This window comes from Pollachius pollachius (assembly GCF_949987615.1).
Source record: "Pollachius pollachius genome assembly, chromosome: 5".
In the NCBI taxonomy this organism is placed as follows: domain Eukaryota; kingdom Metazoa; phylum Chordata; class Actinopteri; order Gadiformes; family Gadidae; genus Pollachius; species Pollachius pollachius.
Genome location: NC_136938.1, coordinates 7,956,705 through 7,974,523, shown reverse-complemented (window position 1 = coordinate 7,974,523; position 17,819 = coordinate 7,956,705). Strand labels below are relative to the sequence as shown.

At 44.9% G+C, this 17,819-nt stretch overlaps 1 protein-coding gene across 2 annotated transcripts in view; it reads right to left on the bottom strand.

The window, feature by feature from the left end:
- Positions 1 to 17,819, bottom strand: part of vps13c (vacuolar protein sorting 13 homolog C) — a 60,602-nt gene that overhangs the window by 25,264 nt on the left and 17,519 nt on the right. For both annotated transcript variants that reach the window (XM_079737310.1, XM_079737311.1), the window contains 28 exons: positions 17,509 to 17,641; positions 17,162 to 17,234; positions 16,789 to 16,889; positions 16,535 to 16,688; positions 16,162 to 16,241; positions 15,806 to 15,865; positions 14,460 to 14,610; positions 13,929 to 14,045; positions 13,702 to 13,805; positions 13,245 to 13,412; positions 10,674 to 10,981; positions 10,130 to 10,277; positions 9,903 to 10,011; positions 9,522 to 9,655; positions 8,866 to 9,022; positions 8,342 to 8,421; positions 7,610 to 7,669; positions 7,229 to 7,388; positions 6,120 to 6,239; positions 5,565 to 5,668; positions 5,004 to 5,171; positions 4,273 to 4,577; positions 3,778 to 3,925; positions 3,321 to 3,459; positions 2,836 to 2,957; positions 2,083 to 2,252; positions 1,383 to 1,642; positions 508 to 734 (listed from right to left, as the gene is read on the bottom strand). In XM_079737310.1, the coding sequence (XP_079593436.1) occupies positions 508 to 734; positions 1,383 to 1,642; positions 2,083 to 2,252; positions 2,836 to 2,957; positions 3,321 to 3,459; positions 3,778 to 3,925; positions 4,273 to 4,577; positions 5,004 to 5,171; positions 5,565 to 5,668; positions 6,120 to 6,239; positions 7,229 to 7,388; positions 7,610 to 7,669; positions 8,342 to 8,421; positions 8,866 to 9,022; positions 9,522 to 9,655; positions 9,903 to 10,011; positions 10,130 to 10,277; positions 10,674 to 10,981; positions 13,245 to 13,412; positions 13,702 to 13,805; positions 13,929 to 14,045; positions 14,460 to 14,610; positions 15,806 to 15,865; positions 16,162 to 16,241; positions 16,535 to 16,688; positions 16,789 to 16,889; positions 17,162 to 17,234; positions 17,509 to 17,641 (4,060 nt within the window). The remainder of the gene's footprint in view (positions 1 to 507; positions 735 to 1,382; positions 1,643 to 2,082; positions 2,253 to 2,835; positions 2,958 to 3,320; positions 3,460 to 3,777; positions 3,926 to 4,272; positions 4,578 to 5,003; positions 5,172 to 5,564; positions 5,669 to 6,119; positions 6,240 to 7,228; positions 7,389 to 7,609; positions 7,670 to 8,341; positions 8,422 to 8,865; positions 9,023 to 9,521; positions 9,656 to 9,902; positions 10,012 to 10,129; positions 10,278 to 10,673; positions 10,982 to 13,244; positions 13,413 to 13,701; positions 13,806 to 13,928; positions 14,046 to 14,459; positions 14,611 to 15,805; positions 15,866 to 16,161; positions 16,242 to 16,534; positions 16,689 to 16,788; positions 16,890 to 17,161; positions 17,235 to 17,508; positions 17,642 to 17,819) is intronic.

Sequence of the window (17,819 nt, the reverse complement as noted above, 5' to 3'; positions counted from 1 at the left end):
TCATGCTTAGTTTTTGTTTTGTTTTCGAGGATTGAACAAGCTTTACAATTTCTTATGTCTTTTCCAAAAAGAAAAAAAACTGTCGGACTCTTCTAAATACTGTATTAAACTGTATTATACACGTTTCCTGTCCGGTAAACATCGTAAACAAAAAAACAAAAAAAGAAAGAAAAAGTGGAATAACTCTCTCTCTCTCTCTCTCTCTCTCTCTCTCTCTCTCTCTCTCTCTCTCTCTCTCTCTCTCTCTCTCTCTCTCTCTCTCTCTCTCTCTCTCTCTCTCTCTCTCTCTCTCTCTCTCTCTCTCTCTCTCTCCGTTGTGGCAACATTGTTCTGTTTTCTCCGTATGAATTTTTAACAATCTAATTTGTCTAAAAAATATAGATATTTCCCTTGTTGCTGCACATGCGATCTCACTGGTCAAAAAATATATACTTTTTTGAGCAACCTGATGTGTTCATTTATTAATTACAGAAAAAGTGGAATACCAAGTCTCTGTCTCTCCCTCACCGTGGTGACAGCGGTGTCCTCCTTGCTGCGGATGAAGGGACAGGCCAGCACCTTGAGATCCCTGAGGTTAGCCTCCATTTTCTGGGCTCCGTCCGGCTCCAGGCTCAGGCGGACGTCGCACTGGAAGGACGCCACCATGGCCGGGGCGTCCGCCTTCATAAGGTTGGCCACAAACACCACCTCGGGGTCCACCACTACCGCCCGCAGCTGCGTCCTGGGCACCGCAACTGCAGGGGGGGGGTTGTGTTATTATAGAGGACGTTTACGCAAGCACAGCGAAACAACATGGAGGAGCTTTAGTGCTTCGCAGTCTGGGTGAAATGATAGTGTGAGGTAAACTGACGACCTTCTTTGACATCCATCAGTTGACTTCTAAATAAGAACATTGACCCTCTTTCTATCATCCATTACTATGGCTTTTTCACCTCTATCTACCCTCCATCCATCCATCTAGCCCTCCATCCATCTGTTTCTAAATCGACCATCCATTAGATAGATGGTCGATTTAGAAACAGATCTAAATGCTGCTAATCAAAGGACCTTCACTTTTAAACTAGGACCTATCGTTTTAAAGACTAAATAGCATGTTTATACAATGTGTAAATCTATCAAGGAACCTCATTCACTTGACACTTGGCTACTCGATGCAGTCGTAGATGATGTCATTATTCTGGAGTTACCCACTGTCGCCTTACATATAATAAAGCTACATTATCATTCATCCCTCCCTCCCATTAGATTAATGGTAGAGCTGGATGGTTAATGGTAGAGATGGATGGTTAGAAACGGATGGATGGATGGAGGGAAGACCGAGAGACATCCACCACTCATCCACCAGTCAGCAGGTCGTCCGACCGCCATCAGCGTTACATTACCATTCTGGGTGTGGGCCGGGACTCTCTGCTCCGACAGCGGTTTGAAAGGCAGCTTGTCGCCGTGGGCGGCGACCGGGAGCTGGGCGGGGCCCTGGGGCAGGGCCTTGACGAAGAAGTCCGCCACGGCCATCAGGAACTCCACGCTGGCACACAGGTAGAGCCTCTGCAGCACTGCCACCACCTCCCTCTCGGCGGGGCTCTGGCGGTAGGTGACGTCGATCATGGCGTCCGGGCTTTCCCCCGCCCGCCGGCCCAGCATCCTGTGAGTAGATAAGGTCGGGAGGGTAATGATTCGGTGGAGAGGAGGGCCGGTCGGCTGCACCGAAAACAAGTTATTTTATTGGCCTTCAAAGGGCGACTCCAGCGGTGGGGTGTGTGGCTGCTGGGTGTACAGCCGAGGCTCATTCTTCCAGACAAAGATTTAGACAGATCCCCTGTATATTGTTAAGTAGGGGGTTTCTGGGGTTTCCCCGCAGAAAAGGTTTTAGTTAAGTTGGTGGGGGTTGCCCTGCAGCCTGTTTATTCAGAGAGTGAATGAAGTTTAGATTGTTTTATACTTTTGTATAATATTTTTATTTGTCTTTTTATTTTTATTTTTTTGGACGCCATAGTTAAGGCGGCATACTTAGGCGGCCACCTAAGCTGTATAGTGCTGTGGGAAACCCTGATACGTTTGTTGTGGGTGTGGAGGCAGGCTTACTGGGAGGTGACCCTCTGCATGCCGCTCCGCAGGTCGTCCAGGGTGCAGGCCGTGAGGATGGTGCTGACCTCCAGGCTGTCATCGGTCAGCAGCTTCCCAGAGGCCGTGAGCTGGTGGAGGGCAAACTGCCCCAGCTGGAGGCTGTCCTGGCGCTGGTCAGGGACCAGCATCTGGGATGAGAGGGGGGGGGGGGGGGGGGGAGAGTTATTGATTGGAGGGAGTTTTGTCTTTTAACGGGGTTATCGTTTTAGGGAGCACGAAAGCCTGAAGGAAAGTGTGATAGTATGTGATCAAATAAAACAATTGGATGTAGCTAGCTCTGGTCCAATGGCAAAAAGGCCAAAAGCTTATTCCGGCCATGGCTGGACAATAATGCAGTATTTTTGACCATTCAATTGCTAGTAGTAGTAACTCTTCGTTGAATCCTTTAAGGACAATGTGTTCTCACAAACTCAATCCTTCTCAAGCTAATTTCAGCCTCTAGAGGGAGATGTTGAATCAGTAAATATCCGCAACTACAGTTGTGGGAACCATGATACATGACGCCATTTATTTCTATAGACTTACTACCGATTGTCTGTATATTTGTGTTTTCTAATCAAGAAAAGAAAGACAATGTAAAGAGCCAAAATTACTAATTCCAATTTAACAATAACATAATTGAATTCCAACTTTCTATGGTGAAATACCTGAATTAAAATGCAAATACGTCGACATCAATTAGTTGAGTCACTCATTTGAACAAGGGGTTACCTGTTTGGGGTCGTTGCTGTACAGCACCAGACACAGGGACTCAAAGTTGAAGTTGAACTTGACCGTTTCTACAGGCTCCTCCTCCGCCTGCCCTCGGGTCCGTCTGGGCTGCACTGCCCCGTCTGAAGAGAAACGCCAAGCTGAGATACCAAACCGGCTCGCTTCTATGACCTTTAAAGGTGACATATCATTCCACCGGGTGGGAGTGTGACTAGCCGTTGCACGTTACTCTTCTGACATCAGCCACCCAAAGCGCTTCACAATGTTGGCTCACAATCACCCATTCATGCACACATTCCCACACCGACGGCGGAGTCAACCACGCACGGCGGCAGCCAGCTCGTCTGGAACAGCTCGGGTCAGGGGCCTCGCTCAGGGACACTCAACAGGAGCCAGGGAACGAACTAGCAGCCTTAGGTTACCAGCCAACCCCCTCTCTACCTCCTGAGCTACTGCCGCCCTCCTTTGGGGGGGTGGGGTCCTACCTGGGGCCGGGGAGCCGCTGGTTCTGAGCTGCAGACCGGCTTCTGGTCTGGGTGGGAGCAGCTGCAGCCTGCTGGCCTCTCCCAGGTTCTCAGTCAGGATCCGGAGCAGCACCCTGAGGTCCTCCTGACTCAGCGTCACCTAGCAGACGGAGAGAGACGTTGTTTGTTGTCAGTGATTTCTTCTACAACAGTACTACACTCTTTTGCTTTTAAGTGGGATTACACATTTTTTATGTATCAATATTGAAAAAATAATTGTGTTTAATAAAACTGACTTCATTTTCAGTGTTGTGGGGTACATTACAGTATTTAATAATAACAATGATATCAATATGTTCTTGTACAAAACCATGCCTTTTGAAAATGATTGAAGATCCTTCAAATACAAAACATGAGTACGCACTTAGTCATGCAATTAAATCAAAAAGCCAACTCAATAACAGTACTAGCGTTGTACCCTCATGGGCTTGAGGTCTCCGTCGATCTCAACAGCGGCCATCTTCTTATACCAGGAGGCGGCCAGGTTCCTCTTGATGCTGAGGACCAGGTTCACCGGCTCCAGGAGCTTTGTACTGAGTCGCTCTGAGGCTGGGTCAATGCAGATCCTGGCGGAGGGATCACAAAACAAGTCCATAAATACACATTTGTGATGAGCTTTAAAGGTGACATATTATACCACCAGGTGAGAGTGTGAATAGCCTTACAATCCGTTTTAAAAATCTGCCCCATATGACATCACTAGTGGGCGTGTCCACCTAGATGTGTGCTGATAGATCAGTCTACCAGCCTACCCAGTGGACTGAAGTAAACGTTGCTCATCTATCCAGCACAGATCAAAACGGCTTTTAACGGCTAATCACACTCACACCTGTGTGAGTGTGACACCGGTGGTATAATATGTCACTCTCAAGAGCTTTTTGGCAAACTTGAAGAAGAACACCCGGACCCAAACCTGGAGAGTGTGAGCTGAGTGAGCTGGACGGCCATGGTGTCGATGACGGCGGGCAGCGGGCAGCCCTCCACCGGCAGGGCGGAGAAGCTGTTCCCCACCTCGATCAGACCCAGGTCCACCTCCAGTGCATTGTGGGACACGGAGGACTGGGGGATGATGATGAGGGGCGCCTGCAGCCTGATGTCCATGGAGAGACGGAAGCTCTTCTGGGCGAAGTCGCGGACGCTGGAGGCGGCCTTCTCCGCCGCCTGGGCCGTGGCGGCGCTCAGGGCCTCCTTGGCCGCGTGGAAGTGGTTGGTGAAGTTCTGCAGAGAGGATGAAGCGAGGAATTATGCTTGTAAAATGTTTTGGAAACTAGTGTGTGAAATTCTCCCGCAAAAACACAAAGAATGACACACAATGCCTGTTTTAACGGATCTAAAGATTATTTTTTGCATTTTTTTGATGCTAAATTATAGAGTTAGATATAGAGGAAGGTATGGGAGATAGAGGGGAGGACATGCAGCAAAGGACCACAGGCAGGAATCGAACCAGGGCTGCTGCGATCAGCGACTGAGCCTTAATGGTACACACAATGGTGCCCAGAAGAAGACGTTTTAACCCAAAGCGACTTATAAGTTAGGCAGAGGACCATCAAAGCACACACCGAGAAGAAAAAGCTTTTCTGGCATAGCGTTATCAACAATACAAGACATATTGACAACCACTCGAGGTTGGACACACAGACTCACCAGGAGGGACATGACGAACTTGTGCAGGTAGACCACCTGGATGCAGCCTACGTTGAGCTTTACCCTGCCGTCCACCTTGGAGGTGTCCGTGTAGCCGGGGCCCTCGGTGGCACTGGGGGTCAGGCTCATGGTGAAGCTGAACACCTCGTCCCCCACGATGGAGATGGCCTGCAGCGCACACACAACACATGGCAAGCGCTCGGTTGGATTTGTGAACGGAGCCGGGAGCGATACGCTACCACATTCACGAAACACGCATTCATGAAGACAGATGAGCACATGAAGCCAAACGTATACTTTTAAACTGCCCTTTAGTTAAATAATGATTTTTTAATTAATAGAGAAGTAAGCCATACTGTATCGACAAAAGTGACAGCTCAACAGAAAAAAACATCAATCCTCTTGTGACGGATCCCTTATACACTTAAACAAATAAATATTAATATTTTATATGAATGGAAACAGGTAGCCTTTTCTCTACAATAAACAATACAATTAAAACTAACTTAACAACACTATATTACCCTGATTCATTGTAGAACGTGGCCGTTGTTGACATACCTTTTTGTGGATGCTTTTGGGGTCAACGTTGAGGACGATGAAGTCTCTCAGGCGGGCAGAGAGATGCGTTTGAGGCCCTTGCATCAGTAACGAGCCATTGACACCTGACCAAAACAAGGGGCATGTGTTTGATTCAAACTTTCATCTTTATCTCATTTGAAGCATGTTAGTCTTTGGCTATGGTCTTGGATACTCTACCTCCACACAATGTCCCACACCATAGGAAACCAGGGCCTACAGACCCCAATGCATGAGCATGGGCCACAAGGGATGAACTATTCCTCTCTCATCATGACATCTTTGATTTTATTGAAGTTCAATAGTTCTTGATATTTAATAAAAAATGTTTTTGGGATTACATTTGGTTCCACATGCTCATTCAATTATATTTACACACACACACACACACACACACACACACACACACACAGGTGGTGCCCTGGCGATACACCTTTAGGTGTGGTGCCCTTTGCGACACACCTTTAGGTGTGGTGCCCTTTGCGACACACCTTTAGGTAGACAGGATTAGTTGAATTGCCGTGTGAGCTGTTGTACCTTGGATTTTGATGTCGGCCATGCTGCAGCTCTGGTCACACACCAGGACGTTGAACGCTCCCAGCTGCATCATCACCTTCAGATCGATGACATCACAGTCTGCAGCCGCGCCCCACGTAGCTGGCAGGAACAAAAGGCGTTGGATCCTTTTATCAAAGGGCTTCATTGTGGCCAGGACATTTGAATGCATGTTTCAACCACAAACACATCATTACCACAATAGCCTTTTAAACATTGAATCAATGAAAATAATTGTCCTTTTATTTGAACTGCATTAACACCACTGCCCTTGTTATATTTAGGATGGGTTTGTTATCTTTGGGATATTTGAGTTGACTCTTGTTATTAAACAATGAGCTTCGAAGCGTTGGACAATCGCCACTACAATCACAACAAAAAAGGGTGGAACACCGTATGGTACTGCTGGCTATTGGGGGATTTCCAGTGAGAAATAAAACAAATATCCATGTGAGCTTCCAAGAACAACTGTTATCATTTGGTAGGAGAGGGCTATCACCCTGCAGTAAATTACTTTCATTTTAAGATAACACTTGACTGACTGGAAAGATGGACAATATCCTCAAATCCCAATATGGCGGCTCCAGGAATTCCCTGCATCTCTCATCTCCTGTTCAGCCAGGATGTTTTGGTTCATTACAGAGTGAGTCAACAAGAGAGCTGCCAGGGTTAATTAAACAATGTCCCATGACCAGGGATCCTCTGCTCATCAGCCAGCAGACTTCTTGACTGCTGGTCTACGCTAAACTTAGTTTAGCTTAGCTTAGTTTAGCTTATTTTAGCGTGTGTGGGGGTGTGTGTGTGTGTGTGTGTGTGTGTGTGTATATGTGTGAGTGTGTGTGTGTGTGTCTGTGTGTGTGTTTGTCTATAAAGATTTTTATGTGTGTGTGTATGCGTGAGTGTGGTCACTAACATGAACTAGGCTTCAGTATACACTCCTATAGCAATAAATATTTGTTCCCCGACTATGAGACCTACACTTTACAAATTGACCATATTTAAAACAAGGAAAACAAAAAAACAAAATGCAAAAAGTGCATCGACCAACAGCAGCCCCAGCGGTATTTCATTTGTGTTTAGAAAGGCCTTACTGGACTTAGCAGAGACCGCCTTGCTGGGCTCCTCTGGTTTGGGTCTGGGCTCCCTCTCTGGGGAGGGAAGGCTGTCTGAGGTCAGAGCCGTGGACAGGAAGTTCATGGTGGACAGGAGCGCTTCGGTGTGCAGCAGGACGTCCAGCGAGGAGAAGGTGACCTGGAGGGAGATCTTTGTGTTTAACTTTTGTGGTAATTTACTTTTGTGTTTCACGTAGCAGCCATGTCTGTCTGTTTGTGAGGTTGATGCGTAGAGAGAGAAGAGAGAGGTTGATGCGTAGAGAGAGAAGAGAGAGATAGATGAAGAGAGAGAGAGAGAGAGAGAGAGAGAGAGGGAGAGAGAGAGAGAGCTTGAATCACAGTGTGATTGTGCTGACTCACATTGATCAATTGCTCTGTGTTCTTGTACACAGTCTTGAAGTTGGGAACGTTTCTGTCCGCCTGGAAATAAACAGAGCAGAACAACTTACTAAGTGCCTTCCCTGCCTATAATCACAGTTTTATCATGGCCATAAAACCGCATACGAAACCATGAGCAGAAAAGATACATTAATTTACTACCAATGGTTGCCAGAATGTGCCATGACTCATATTTGTTATGGATGTCACAGCCTGATTTTTTGAAAGCTGATATTACGTGTTACAACCCTGCATTAGTGCACTGTTTGCCTTTGGGAAACATTCAATCAGGAATCTCAGCGGGAGTCAGAGGCCCCCTCTCCATCGCCCAAGCAAAGAGGCAGTAGCTTCCAGACCGGCAACCAAACATGTCTGTGTTGTCGCTGACGTGCCTGGAATCAAGAGCTTTGGTTATGGAACGGGGGGCCATATGGGCAATGGATCCCCAGGTACGGCTGCCATCAAGAGGTAGCCTGATGATTCAGGAAACACGTTTCATGTTTTCTTGTTACAACTAACAGGATGTCACCACCTGTTATTAAATTGCATAATCTCTAAGCCTATATCAATATATATATATATCGGCGTCACGCATTGATGTGTCAGCTACCCTGATGGGAAGTTTAACAGACTTAAAGCATACCCCGGTCCCCAGACATGCAAAGCACACTAGTAACTAGTATCAATATAAAGCAGGACGGCGTGTGTGTTTACCTTGAAGTACTGCACTTTGAGAAGCTCCGCTCCAGACTCCACAGAGGAGCTGATCAAACACAGGGGCTCACCGCCCGAGTCTGTCCGCCGGAGAGTGGACACACAAGAGGGTCAGGACACACACAATGCTGATTTGAAATAGCCTTCAAAGAGATGCGCGTCGTTCACTACGTGACTGGTAGACACACAAACGCACGCAAACACACACACACACACACAAACTGTAGTGGTACATTTGGAGAGAGAAATAAACATACGCATCGCACTGTTCTTTAAAAAGCTAATGTGGATTTATTCATTGATGCGAAAGTACCGTATCATTTTGGTTTATTCCACAAGAATAAACGCCCTAAAAGCTTTCCTTTCACCATTTTGCCATTAACGACTCAAGTAGAAAGGCCCTTGTGGAGTGAATTCATTAAAATAATAATATCACAAAATGTAACTATAATAATGATGTATATTAATCATTTTACATCATGTCATTGTTTGAATGAGTTGTGGCGATCGTCATGGTTACAGACCTGTGAACTCCAGGCACTTTATTGAGATCTTCTTGATGTAGGTGGTGGCACACATGTCAGACTTCCTGACTTTGGTGTCTATTCCCAGTTGGGCCATGTGGAAAACCAGGAAGGCATTCTCCTTTTGCTCTTGTGACTTGGTGAGCGTCACCACCACCTTCAACATCACACCCACACACACACACACACACAGGAAATGGAGCATTGTAACCTTCATTACATGATTCCAGTCTCAAAGGACTCTTTAGGCTTACTGAGGGGGCAGCCTACAGGTTCAATACAGTCTAGATGGTACTATAACTTTTCTATGACACTGCGTGAGAACTTATAGTGAGAAACGATGTGCGTCAGGCCCGCCGCTCCCTATACGCAGAGTACGCAGAGTGCGTAGGGCACCAAGTACCTGGGGGGGGGGCACCACAAATTATGGTTTGTAAAAAAAATAAAAAATTAAAAATTATTATTACATTATTGAATTAAAAAAAATATATAAATTAGTTATGAAGAGGCCCACCGTTGTTTTTTCTTCATTGCATAACCTATCACTCAATTTCGGCAATTATATGTTTTTACCTAATATATAAAAAGAGGCTCCCCTTCCCCCCCCCCCCGCGTAGTGCACCGAAATGGCCAGCAGCAGCCCTGATGTGCGGCACCTCTTTGATTTCAAAGTTGAGAAGAACGTTGAGCGTGTTTTCTTCCAGTGCTCCGTTGGTCAGGAGGGGCTGGTCCCCTGGTCGGACCGGGAGAGACACGGTCTCCAACTGCTCTGCAGCCAGCACTGCCTTCTCTAGGAGGGGGGAGCCATGCAGACTTTAGAACCACACACGTCGGATTAAGAGGTCATTCGCAGGTCCAATATTGCTCTAATACTGGACTGTGAGTTACTTCTGAATCCAGAATCTAGTTGAACATGCAAGAATAATAAGAAACCAGTACAAATCACAAACTCATTGTACACCGTGCAGCATACTGAAAACCAATGTGCTGTGTAATGCGACACTTGCATAAAATAATAAAGGGGCGGGGGGGAGTACCTTGGGACACCTGTGTCCTTAAGACCCTTTGGTGTTCTTTGCTACCCTCTCCAATGTTCTCCACCAAGATCTTCATCAACACGCCAAAGTCTTCCTCGCCCAGAGTCATCTGGAGACACGGAAGATGGAAATGAAATGAAAACACCGAAATCATATCGCAAACATTGTTCAGACCGGCGACAACTGTGATACGCTGGAACAGAATGGTTGGTGTTGTCTTGACTCACATTCATGGACTTGAGCACGCCTTTGACCTGCACACCGGGGATCTTGGTGAACCACGAGGCGGCCAGGTTACGGTGGATGAGAAGCTCCAAGTTGATCGGTTGCAGGATCTCGATGTCTGGTTGTTGAGAGTCCCGCTTCACTGTGGTTCTATGAGCAGATATGGAGGTTAGGGTGAATGGGTGACCTCAGTGGAAACGGTATAGATATGTCCATTATATATATATATATATAAGTGTAACATTTAGCATGTATGCAGACATCAGTAATATGTCACTGATTATCCAAACCATACAACTGAACACCAATAACAGCTTTTAAAACTTTGGAACAGTCAATCAAATTTCCTTCTCAAACATTCGCCATGAGGCAACAACAATCAATGCAATGTTTCATTTCACCAAATATCCTTCGGGGCTTAGCAGGCAAAAAGGCCCTGGGAAATGTGAGAAAGGATAAACTACATTTGACGAAGGCATTATGATTCATCTTGTGTGTTGTTGTTTTTTAAAAGACTCGAAAAAGACTAAAGACTACTTCTGTTACCTGGAGAGTTTCAGGTGTGTCAACTTGACATCCATCTTCTCCAGCACCGCAGGGAGCGGCAGATGACCCTCGGTGGGGATCAGGGAGAAGCTGTTCCCCACCGTGATCAGACCCAGGTCCACAACAAAGGCATTGAGGGACACGGAGGACTGGGGGATAACGATGAGGGGCGCCTTCAGCCTGACGTCCATGGAGAGACGGAAGCTCTTCTGGGCGAAGTCGCGGACGCTGGAGGCGGCCTTCTCCGCCGCCTGGGCCGTGGCGGCGCTCAGGGCCTCCTTGGCCGACTGGAAGTTGTCCACAAATATCTAAAGGAAGGGGGGCGGAAGGTGGCCGAGACCGAGGCAGGTGAGAAACACACTGGGTTGGCTCGAACACTTGGAACATACAGAGGGGCCATAGAGGGAATCTGGTTTGGGTTGAGGAGTTGTGAGGATTTCACGGCTTAAATTTTTCTTTGAATATATGTGTATTTAAAGAAATACATTAAATAAGTAAATCATGCAATGTAGAATATATACAGTAAAATCAATAACACAACTGAAAACTCTACAAAAATTTAAAGAAGTGAAATCACACAGTTTATGTCAAAGGAAAGGAAATAGGGTGGAAGAAATAACACAAATAATGGTTTCAAAGTGAGAGTTGAGTCAGAGTTGAGTAAGAGTTGGGTTGACAGAGTGGGTTAAGTATTGTTACATGGTGCACATGAAAAGCATTCCGCATTGTATGCCAAGACAAACCATTCCAGAATAAGACTTTTTTTGTTCAGACAGAGGCTGAAACAGAATAGGATTAAGAGTTTTTCCCTACATGGTGTAGCAAATTTATTGGGTTCACTGCAAAGAAAAATTCAACCAGCAACCAGCAAATTGTATGTCTAACCGGACGCTTTCTGAATTTCTCTGCTGTGCCAAACCCGAGTCATTCGCTACAGAACGTAAGCCAAACCAGATCCGGTTACTAATGTACAAGACCTCAGCCTTCTATCCACAATGCTCACAAGTCATCTAGGCACTGACATGCAGTCAGGAATCATTGCAGGATAATTAGAAGCAATACAATACTTTCTGTTTGCATCCATACATCTCATTACACCGAACACTGCTCAAATATCCTGAACTATCCATCCATGAGAAGCTATTCGATTATTAGTTGGTTCGCTAATTGTTTCTGTAGTTAGTTTTGTTGTAACACTTTTTACTGAGGCCGTACAAAGGGTTTAATCAGATTAACAATCGCTAATTCTTTCTGTACTTTTGTTGCATCACTTTTTACTGATGCCCTACGAAGGATTGAATCTGATTATGAATCTATATTCAGACAATTCTGTGGTGTTTGTTCTGATGCATCATTGTTCTTTGCCTCATGCCATCTGCTAGGCCGGTAAATTAAGTGTTTCCCACCCTAAAGCGGCGTTGGAGTCACTGCAGTGGCCTCATCCGATAGGCTAAACAGTGCTTTTCATCTACTGTACTTAATGTCACAAAGGGGAGGGTTTACAAAATCAAATCACAGCTTTGGGAACAGGGTGAATGTTGGAACATTAAAACCGGATAAAGAGGCTATTCAACGTGGGACTCAAACTAATTGTCAGATACAGCAAATATGTGAGCTTGCTGTACCTGATAACCCGGGTAATTATCCTCACACCATCACAACGAACGTATTGTTACTGCATAACTTGTGGTGCCCTACAGATTGTCAAGGCATTGAGAAGCACTGGGGAGATGTGCAGTGTTGTAGTAACGTGCATCTTGCATGGACTTTATGTTAAGTTTGCCGTTCATACTTTTTATGAGGGCATCCTAGCACCTGTGTGTTTACCAAGTCAAGAGACTACTGGGTTAAATGCCACCTTATGTTGTCAGAGAAGGTGTGGCTTAATAAAGATTAAACATTGTCCAGGATATAACCACACTGCTTTGTTACCGACAAGAGTATTCCTCCTATTTGGATTTCCCTTTTCCAGTTATGATATACTATATAAAGTTAATAACTATAGGTGATGACTCTATAAAACCTTTACGATACAAGCAGCAGGGCTTCTGTGAGTGAGGCTGCCAAGCAAGACGTTCTTGTTTTCTGTTAATATTTTATAATGCAGTTCAGTGCTGCATGCCAGTGATTGTACCTCATCCCCAGATGGACACTGAAAGCTAAGAAATGTCTGGAAAGAACAAGAGACAGTTAAACACACAAAAGAAATAAATAAATATAAGACAACACATAACATAGAAGGCAAGGAATCAATATGCACACAAGTGTGTGCATATTATCGTTTTTTTTATATGTTTTTTACAAAAAACGGTAAATCTTCAAATATGCACAGCACCTATGTTTCCCAAGCAAGATATGTCGGCAACTATTCGAACCATAGTGAAGTGTGTGCCTATCAAAATTCCAAAATCGATCACGGTTTTAAAGCAATATCAATGACACGGATACAACCTTTAGATAACAAAAGAAAAACAAATGGTACACATAGTTGCTGCATCGTGGCACCAAAGACGAGAAATAAAACGCAGGGCGAGAAAACGGACCAAGACCGACGGAGGTTTGTGTTCTCACCAGCAGGGAGACGAGGAACTTGTGCAGGTAGACAATCTGGATGCAGCCCAGTCTGAGGGTGACCTTCCCGTCCACCTTGGAGGTGTCCGAGTAGCCCTCTCCCTCGGTGGCACTGGGGTATAGGGACAGCTTGAAGCTGAACACCTCTTCGCCCATGATGGACACCGCCTGCAACAAGATTAGTCGGCATCCAGTCATAATCAACATGAATAGTGGGATGAAAAGTGAACTGTGCTGCGACCTTTCACTACAGCTACTTCTAGTGTTGCAGACTCTAAAGGCAGATATGGTAGCTTTCCCAAATAATAGACAGGTCTCTCTCTGAACTAAGAACATGCGTTTCTATATACAGTATACACATGTATGCCTATTTGAACAGCAAATGCTGAAACTCATTCCGGAACGAAACCATGACTTAGGGAAATTTGCAAGCATTCTTTTTTTAGTTTCAATGTACCTTTTTATGAATCGTTTTTGGGTCAACGTCCATGACCACAATGTCTCGGAGTCGCGCAGACACCTGTGTTTCCTTGGCCTGGACCAGGATTGACACGTCGATGCCTAAGCAACAGACCACCATAAAGAGATGATGAAACTTATGGCAATGGAGTCTGGCATGCTCAAGGTTATAAATAGGATCGCAATATGATGATTTAAGCGCAAATAGAGAAAAGGACACCCTACCTTGAACTCTGATGTCAGCGATACTACGTTGGTCATCACACACTTCCACATGGAAGCATCCCAGCATGGCAAACAGCTTGAGGTTAAAAACACCACCATCCTTGGAGCCTTTTGACACTGGCAAACCATTACGGGCACACATTATAAACATACGATAGGTATTTGTTGTCTAATAAAATGTTTTTGGTTTATCTTAATCCAATACTACAAAATAAACCGTTCAATGATCCTGCACGTTCAACTTTTATTGTTTGTTTATTGCCATTTACTGTCTTATGGTTCACACACACACACACACACACACACACACACACACACACACACACACACACACAGACAGACAGACAGACAGACAGACATAGACACACACACACACACACACACACAAACACACACACACACGCACAAAGTACGTGAGGTTGAAGCCAGACTTAAAATGTAAAACGTGTCTTGGCTGAATCCCTGCATTAAACGTCTAGAAGGAAAGGATATTTTAATGGCTTTTCATTATTTGTATTTTGTTCAGCTCACCCGTCTTGGCCAGCCCGGCCCTGTCCACCTGTCTCCTGGTGTCTGCGTCCCTGGAGGCGATGAGATCCCAGGGCAAGGTGCTGCTCAGGTAATTGATGGTGGACAGCAGGGCTTTGGTGTGGAGAAGGAAATCCAGCGAGGAGAACTCCACCTGGGGATCACAAGAAAGATGGAGAAATGTCACACACCTAGTGGTAGCTCCCTTCCTTTCTCCAATTGAAAGGCGCCTTGTTAGTTAGCATTTGTATTATCACTACAGCCAAGAAAATTTTCTGCAGATATGCCATCCGATCCATTCGTTATTCACGCAATTATTATAGTCTATTGCAAATTAAATTGCAAATCCAAACCAGTCTACATGTGGGTTACTAGCCTGTCGTTGGTTCTGTCAATATCAGGCCTAAAGCCTTTGAGGTCTGTGCCTTTAATGTGAATCATCAAATAATCAACACCCATAGGTTCTCTGGAGGTGCTTGGTAAATGCTACCAGTGTGATCAAGTTCAATTGAACCAATTTATCACTCAGTAGGTAATTCATTGCATGTACTCAGAATGTGCAAAACACCATTGCTACTCAGTAGTTAACACCCTCCACGTACTCAGTAAGTAAAACACTGCATGTGCTGCATGTGTAATATGTGGGCCGGTTTTATCATTAACTATGTCGCTCGCTGGAATTTGCTGACTTTGTTTGGAGCCAAGCGATTGTCTGAGCTGTCTCCAGACTATGCAAAACTCGAGGTAAGCTTACAAGTCTTAGGCTGGCTTCTTGTTTACACAAGACAAATACCGAGATTCTGTTTTGAATCAAGATAAAACAAACTCCTTTGTTCACCAAAGGGCACAGTCTAATCAGCTTATTCAGGCGTGGTGGATTTTTATGAGAGATCCACACTTGGCATGCACCCGCACATACTATCAGGTTGGACGAAGGCCACAGATCTTATCGAGCTCTGTATAAAAAAGGAAATGTTATTCTGCTGTTATTGCTATTGGATTTTGCCCTATTGTCCCTAAAAACATTGACACAACATATAACGGCTAACCCACAGTAAATATGCAGTTGCCCAAATATTAACCTGCGATTTAAATGACCAGCTTGTTATAAAGTCTTCCGGCCACATTTGTTAAAAGAGAAAAAAGGTTATAAAATACTGGAATGGGCAGAATGGCAATTTGTATGAAAATAGTTTAAAAATATATCAATAAATATTCTGTGTTCTTATGTAAAAGACTGTGAAGAGGTGTTGATGATGGGTATCATCTATCCCTGTCGGCCTCAAAGGCCTTCTGTATCCACGGTTACGCCTCAAACATAACAACGAATGAGCTGGTGCATCCCTCACCTTCAGTGTCTGCTCAGTGTTGTCATACACCGATTGGAAGCTTGGCCCATTAGAATCAGCCTGGGAAAACGCACGCGCACACACACACACACACACACACAAGATAATTATAGGATTAGGCTTCTTAATAGTCTACCCTTCTGTGTACACACAAAGAGATCAATTTACAGGGATTAGTGTTTAACTAATATCGTGGCCCTCTTTTGTGAATGACACAAACACACAATCAACATGGTTGCTATCCATCACACTTAGGCTATCTCGCTTTGACACACAAGATGTGTTTAAATCAATCTTCTATGTTTCTACTTTCTACTCCAATTCTAATGAGTCTACTCACAGTCCAGCCGACCTACCTTGATGAACTCCACTTTGAGCAGGTCATTGCCCTGTTTGTCTGAGGAACTGATTAGATGGAGTGGTTGGTTCCTCTGATCTGTAAGTAGAAAGAAACTCTTGAGTCCAAAAATAAACCTCAATGGAATTTATAGTATTATGTATTATATCATCTATTTATTCATTAATTTACTTATTTAATTATGTAGCATAGAGGCAGTCCTAGCAACACTACAACAACACCAACCATTTCACATGAGTATTAACATTACGATAGCTACAACACTACCAGATAATACAAAGAATCACAGTCGATTTGACAGAAGGTGAAAAGACGACAGTGGAAGTGAATTGCATGACACGTGTTGTGTGTGCATGTGTAGGGTTTCTTACCCCTTATCTCAAAGAAGTCCAGGCCTACTTTGCGCAGGTACGAGGTCACAGTGAAGTCAAACGACCTCAGCTTGCCTTCAGCTCCAAACTCTGTTGCACTGAGGACTAAAACTGTGTTTTCCTGGGCTGCCTGCCTGGTTAGCTCCAGCAGGACCTACACAAACACGCGCACACACAGAATACAACGATACAATTTATTGATAACACTGCATTTTTTTACGAAGGGGAAATTTACTAAGACAATAGCTACACACCTTTTTCACTTCAAACTTGAATTGCACGTCAGTAAGCTCCTCTACAGTTGATTTCTTGGGGTCTTCATCCATCAATCGCCCACTGGCGTCTTCATCAGAATCTACACAACCAGCAGAACGATCATCACAGTGTCTGCAAACCTACGATGTACGGCTTGCAATTTGAACAACAACGTTACAAATTATCATCCTCTTGATGGTGTCATGACAGCTTTCAGTGAGTTACAAAATTTGCAAATTTCAAATTTGTCCTTTTTGCGTGGGGCAAGTATGTCACATTTAGTCACATTGCCACAAAATGGTGGTCGTCGAAGACAACCACCTGGGAGTCTCCATTGTAACAGCCCAGTGTGCTGTAGACCATCAGACCAACCTGTTTCCATGGTATCCAGGAAGGCTGGATTCAGGCTGAGAACGCCGGGTCTGGCCCCCGCGAGGGAGGGGATCTACGGCAGACAACCAGCAGAGGACACTTGTAAAACACAGCTACTTAGACTGTTATACAAAGCGACGTGTTCTAACTATAACACCAAACATGCAGACATGAGCAGCCTCACTGAGTATGGTGAGGTCAGCGCATTACGTTTAAGTTTGGGGACAGGCATGATAGCAAGATGGCAAAAGAGACAATGAAGATGTCACATATCTCCTCATATTCTATCTGTATAGCATTATTTTGATAACTGAATTTTGTGTTAATGTTTTTGGGGTCCACCATACCTTTTGGGTGGGGGTGGAAGGGGTCGAGCCCATGTTGGGAAGAGGGATGCTGTTGACCAACTCGTACACCCCTCGGATCTTCTGGTCGGAAATCTTCACGTGGATCAAAGGTAGTTCTCCCGACATTTTGAACCTGGGGAACAGCAGAACACGAGACCAGTCTCATTACAGACCGCGGTCTACATGCTGTGTGTATCCCAATCATCAAAGCTTTTTTAGCATGCAAATAATTCTCTGCAGGCATTACTTAGCAGTTATGTTCCATAACTGCTCCAACTCCAACATATTTCAGTGGGATGCATGCCGTTTTT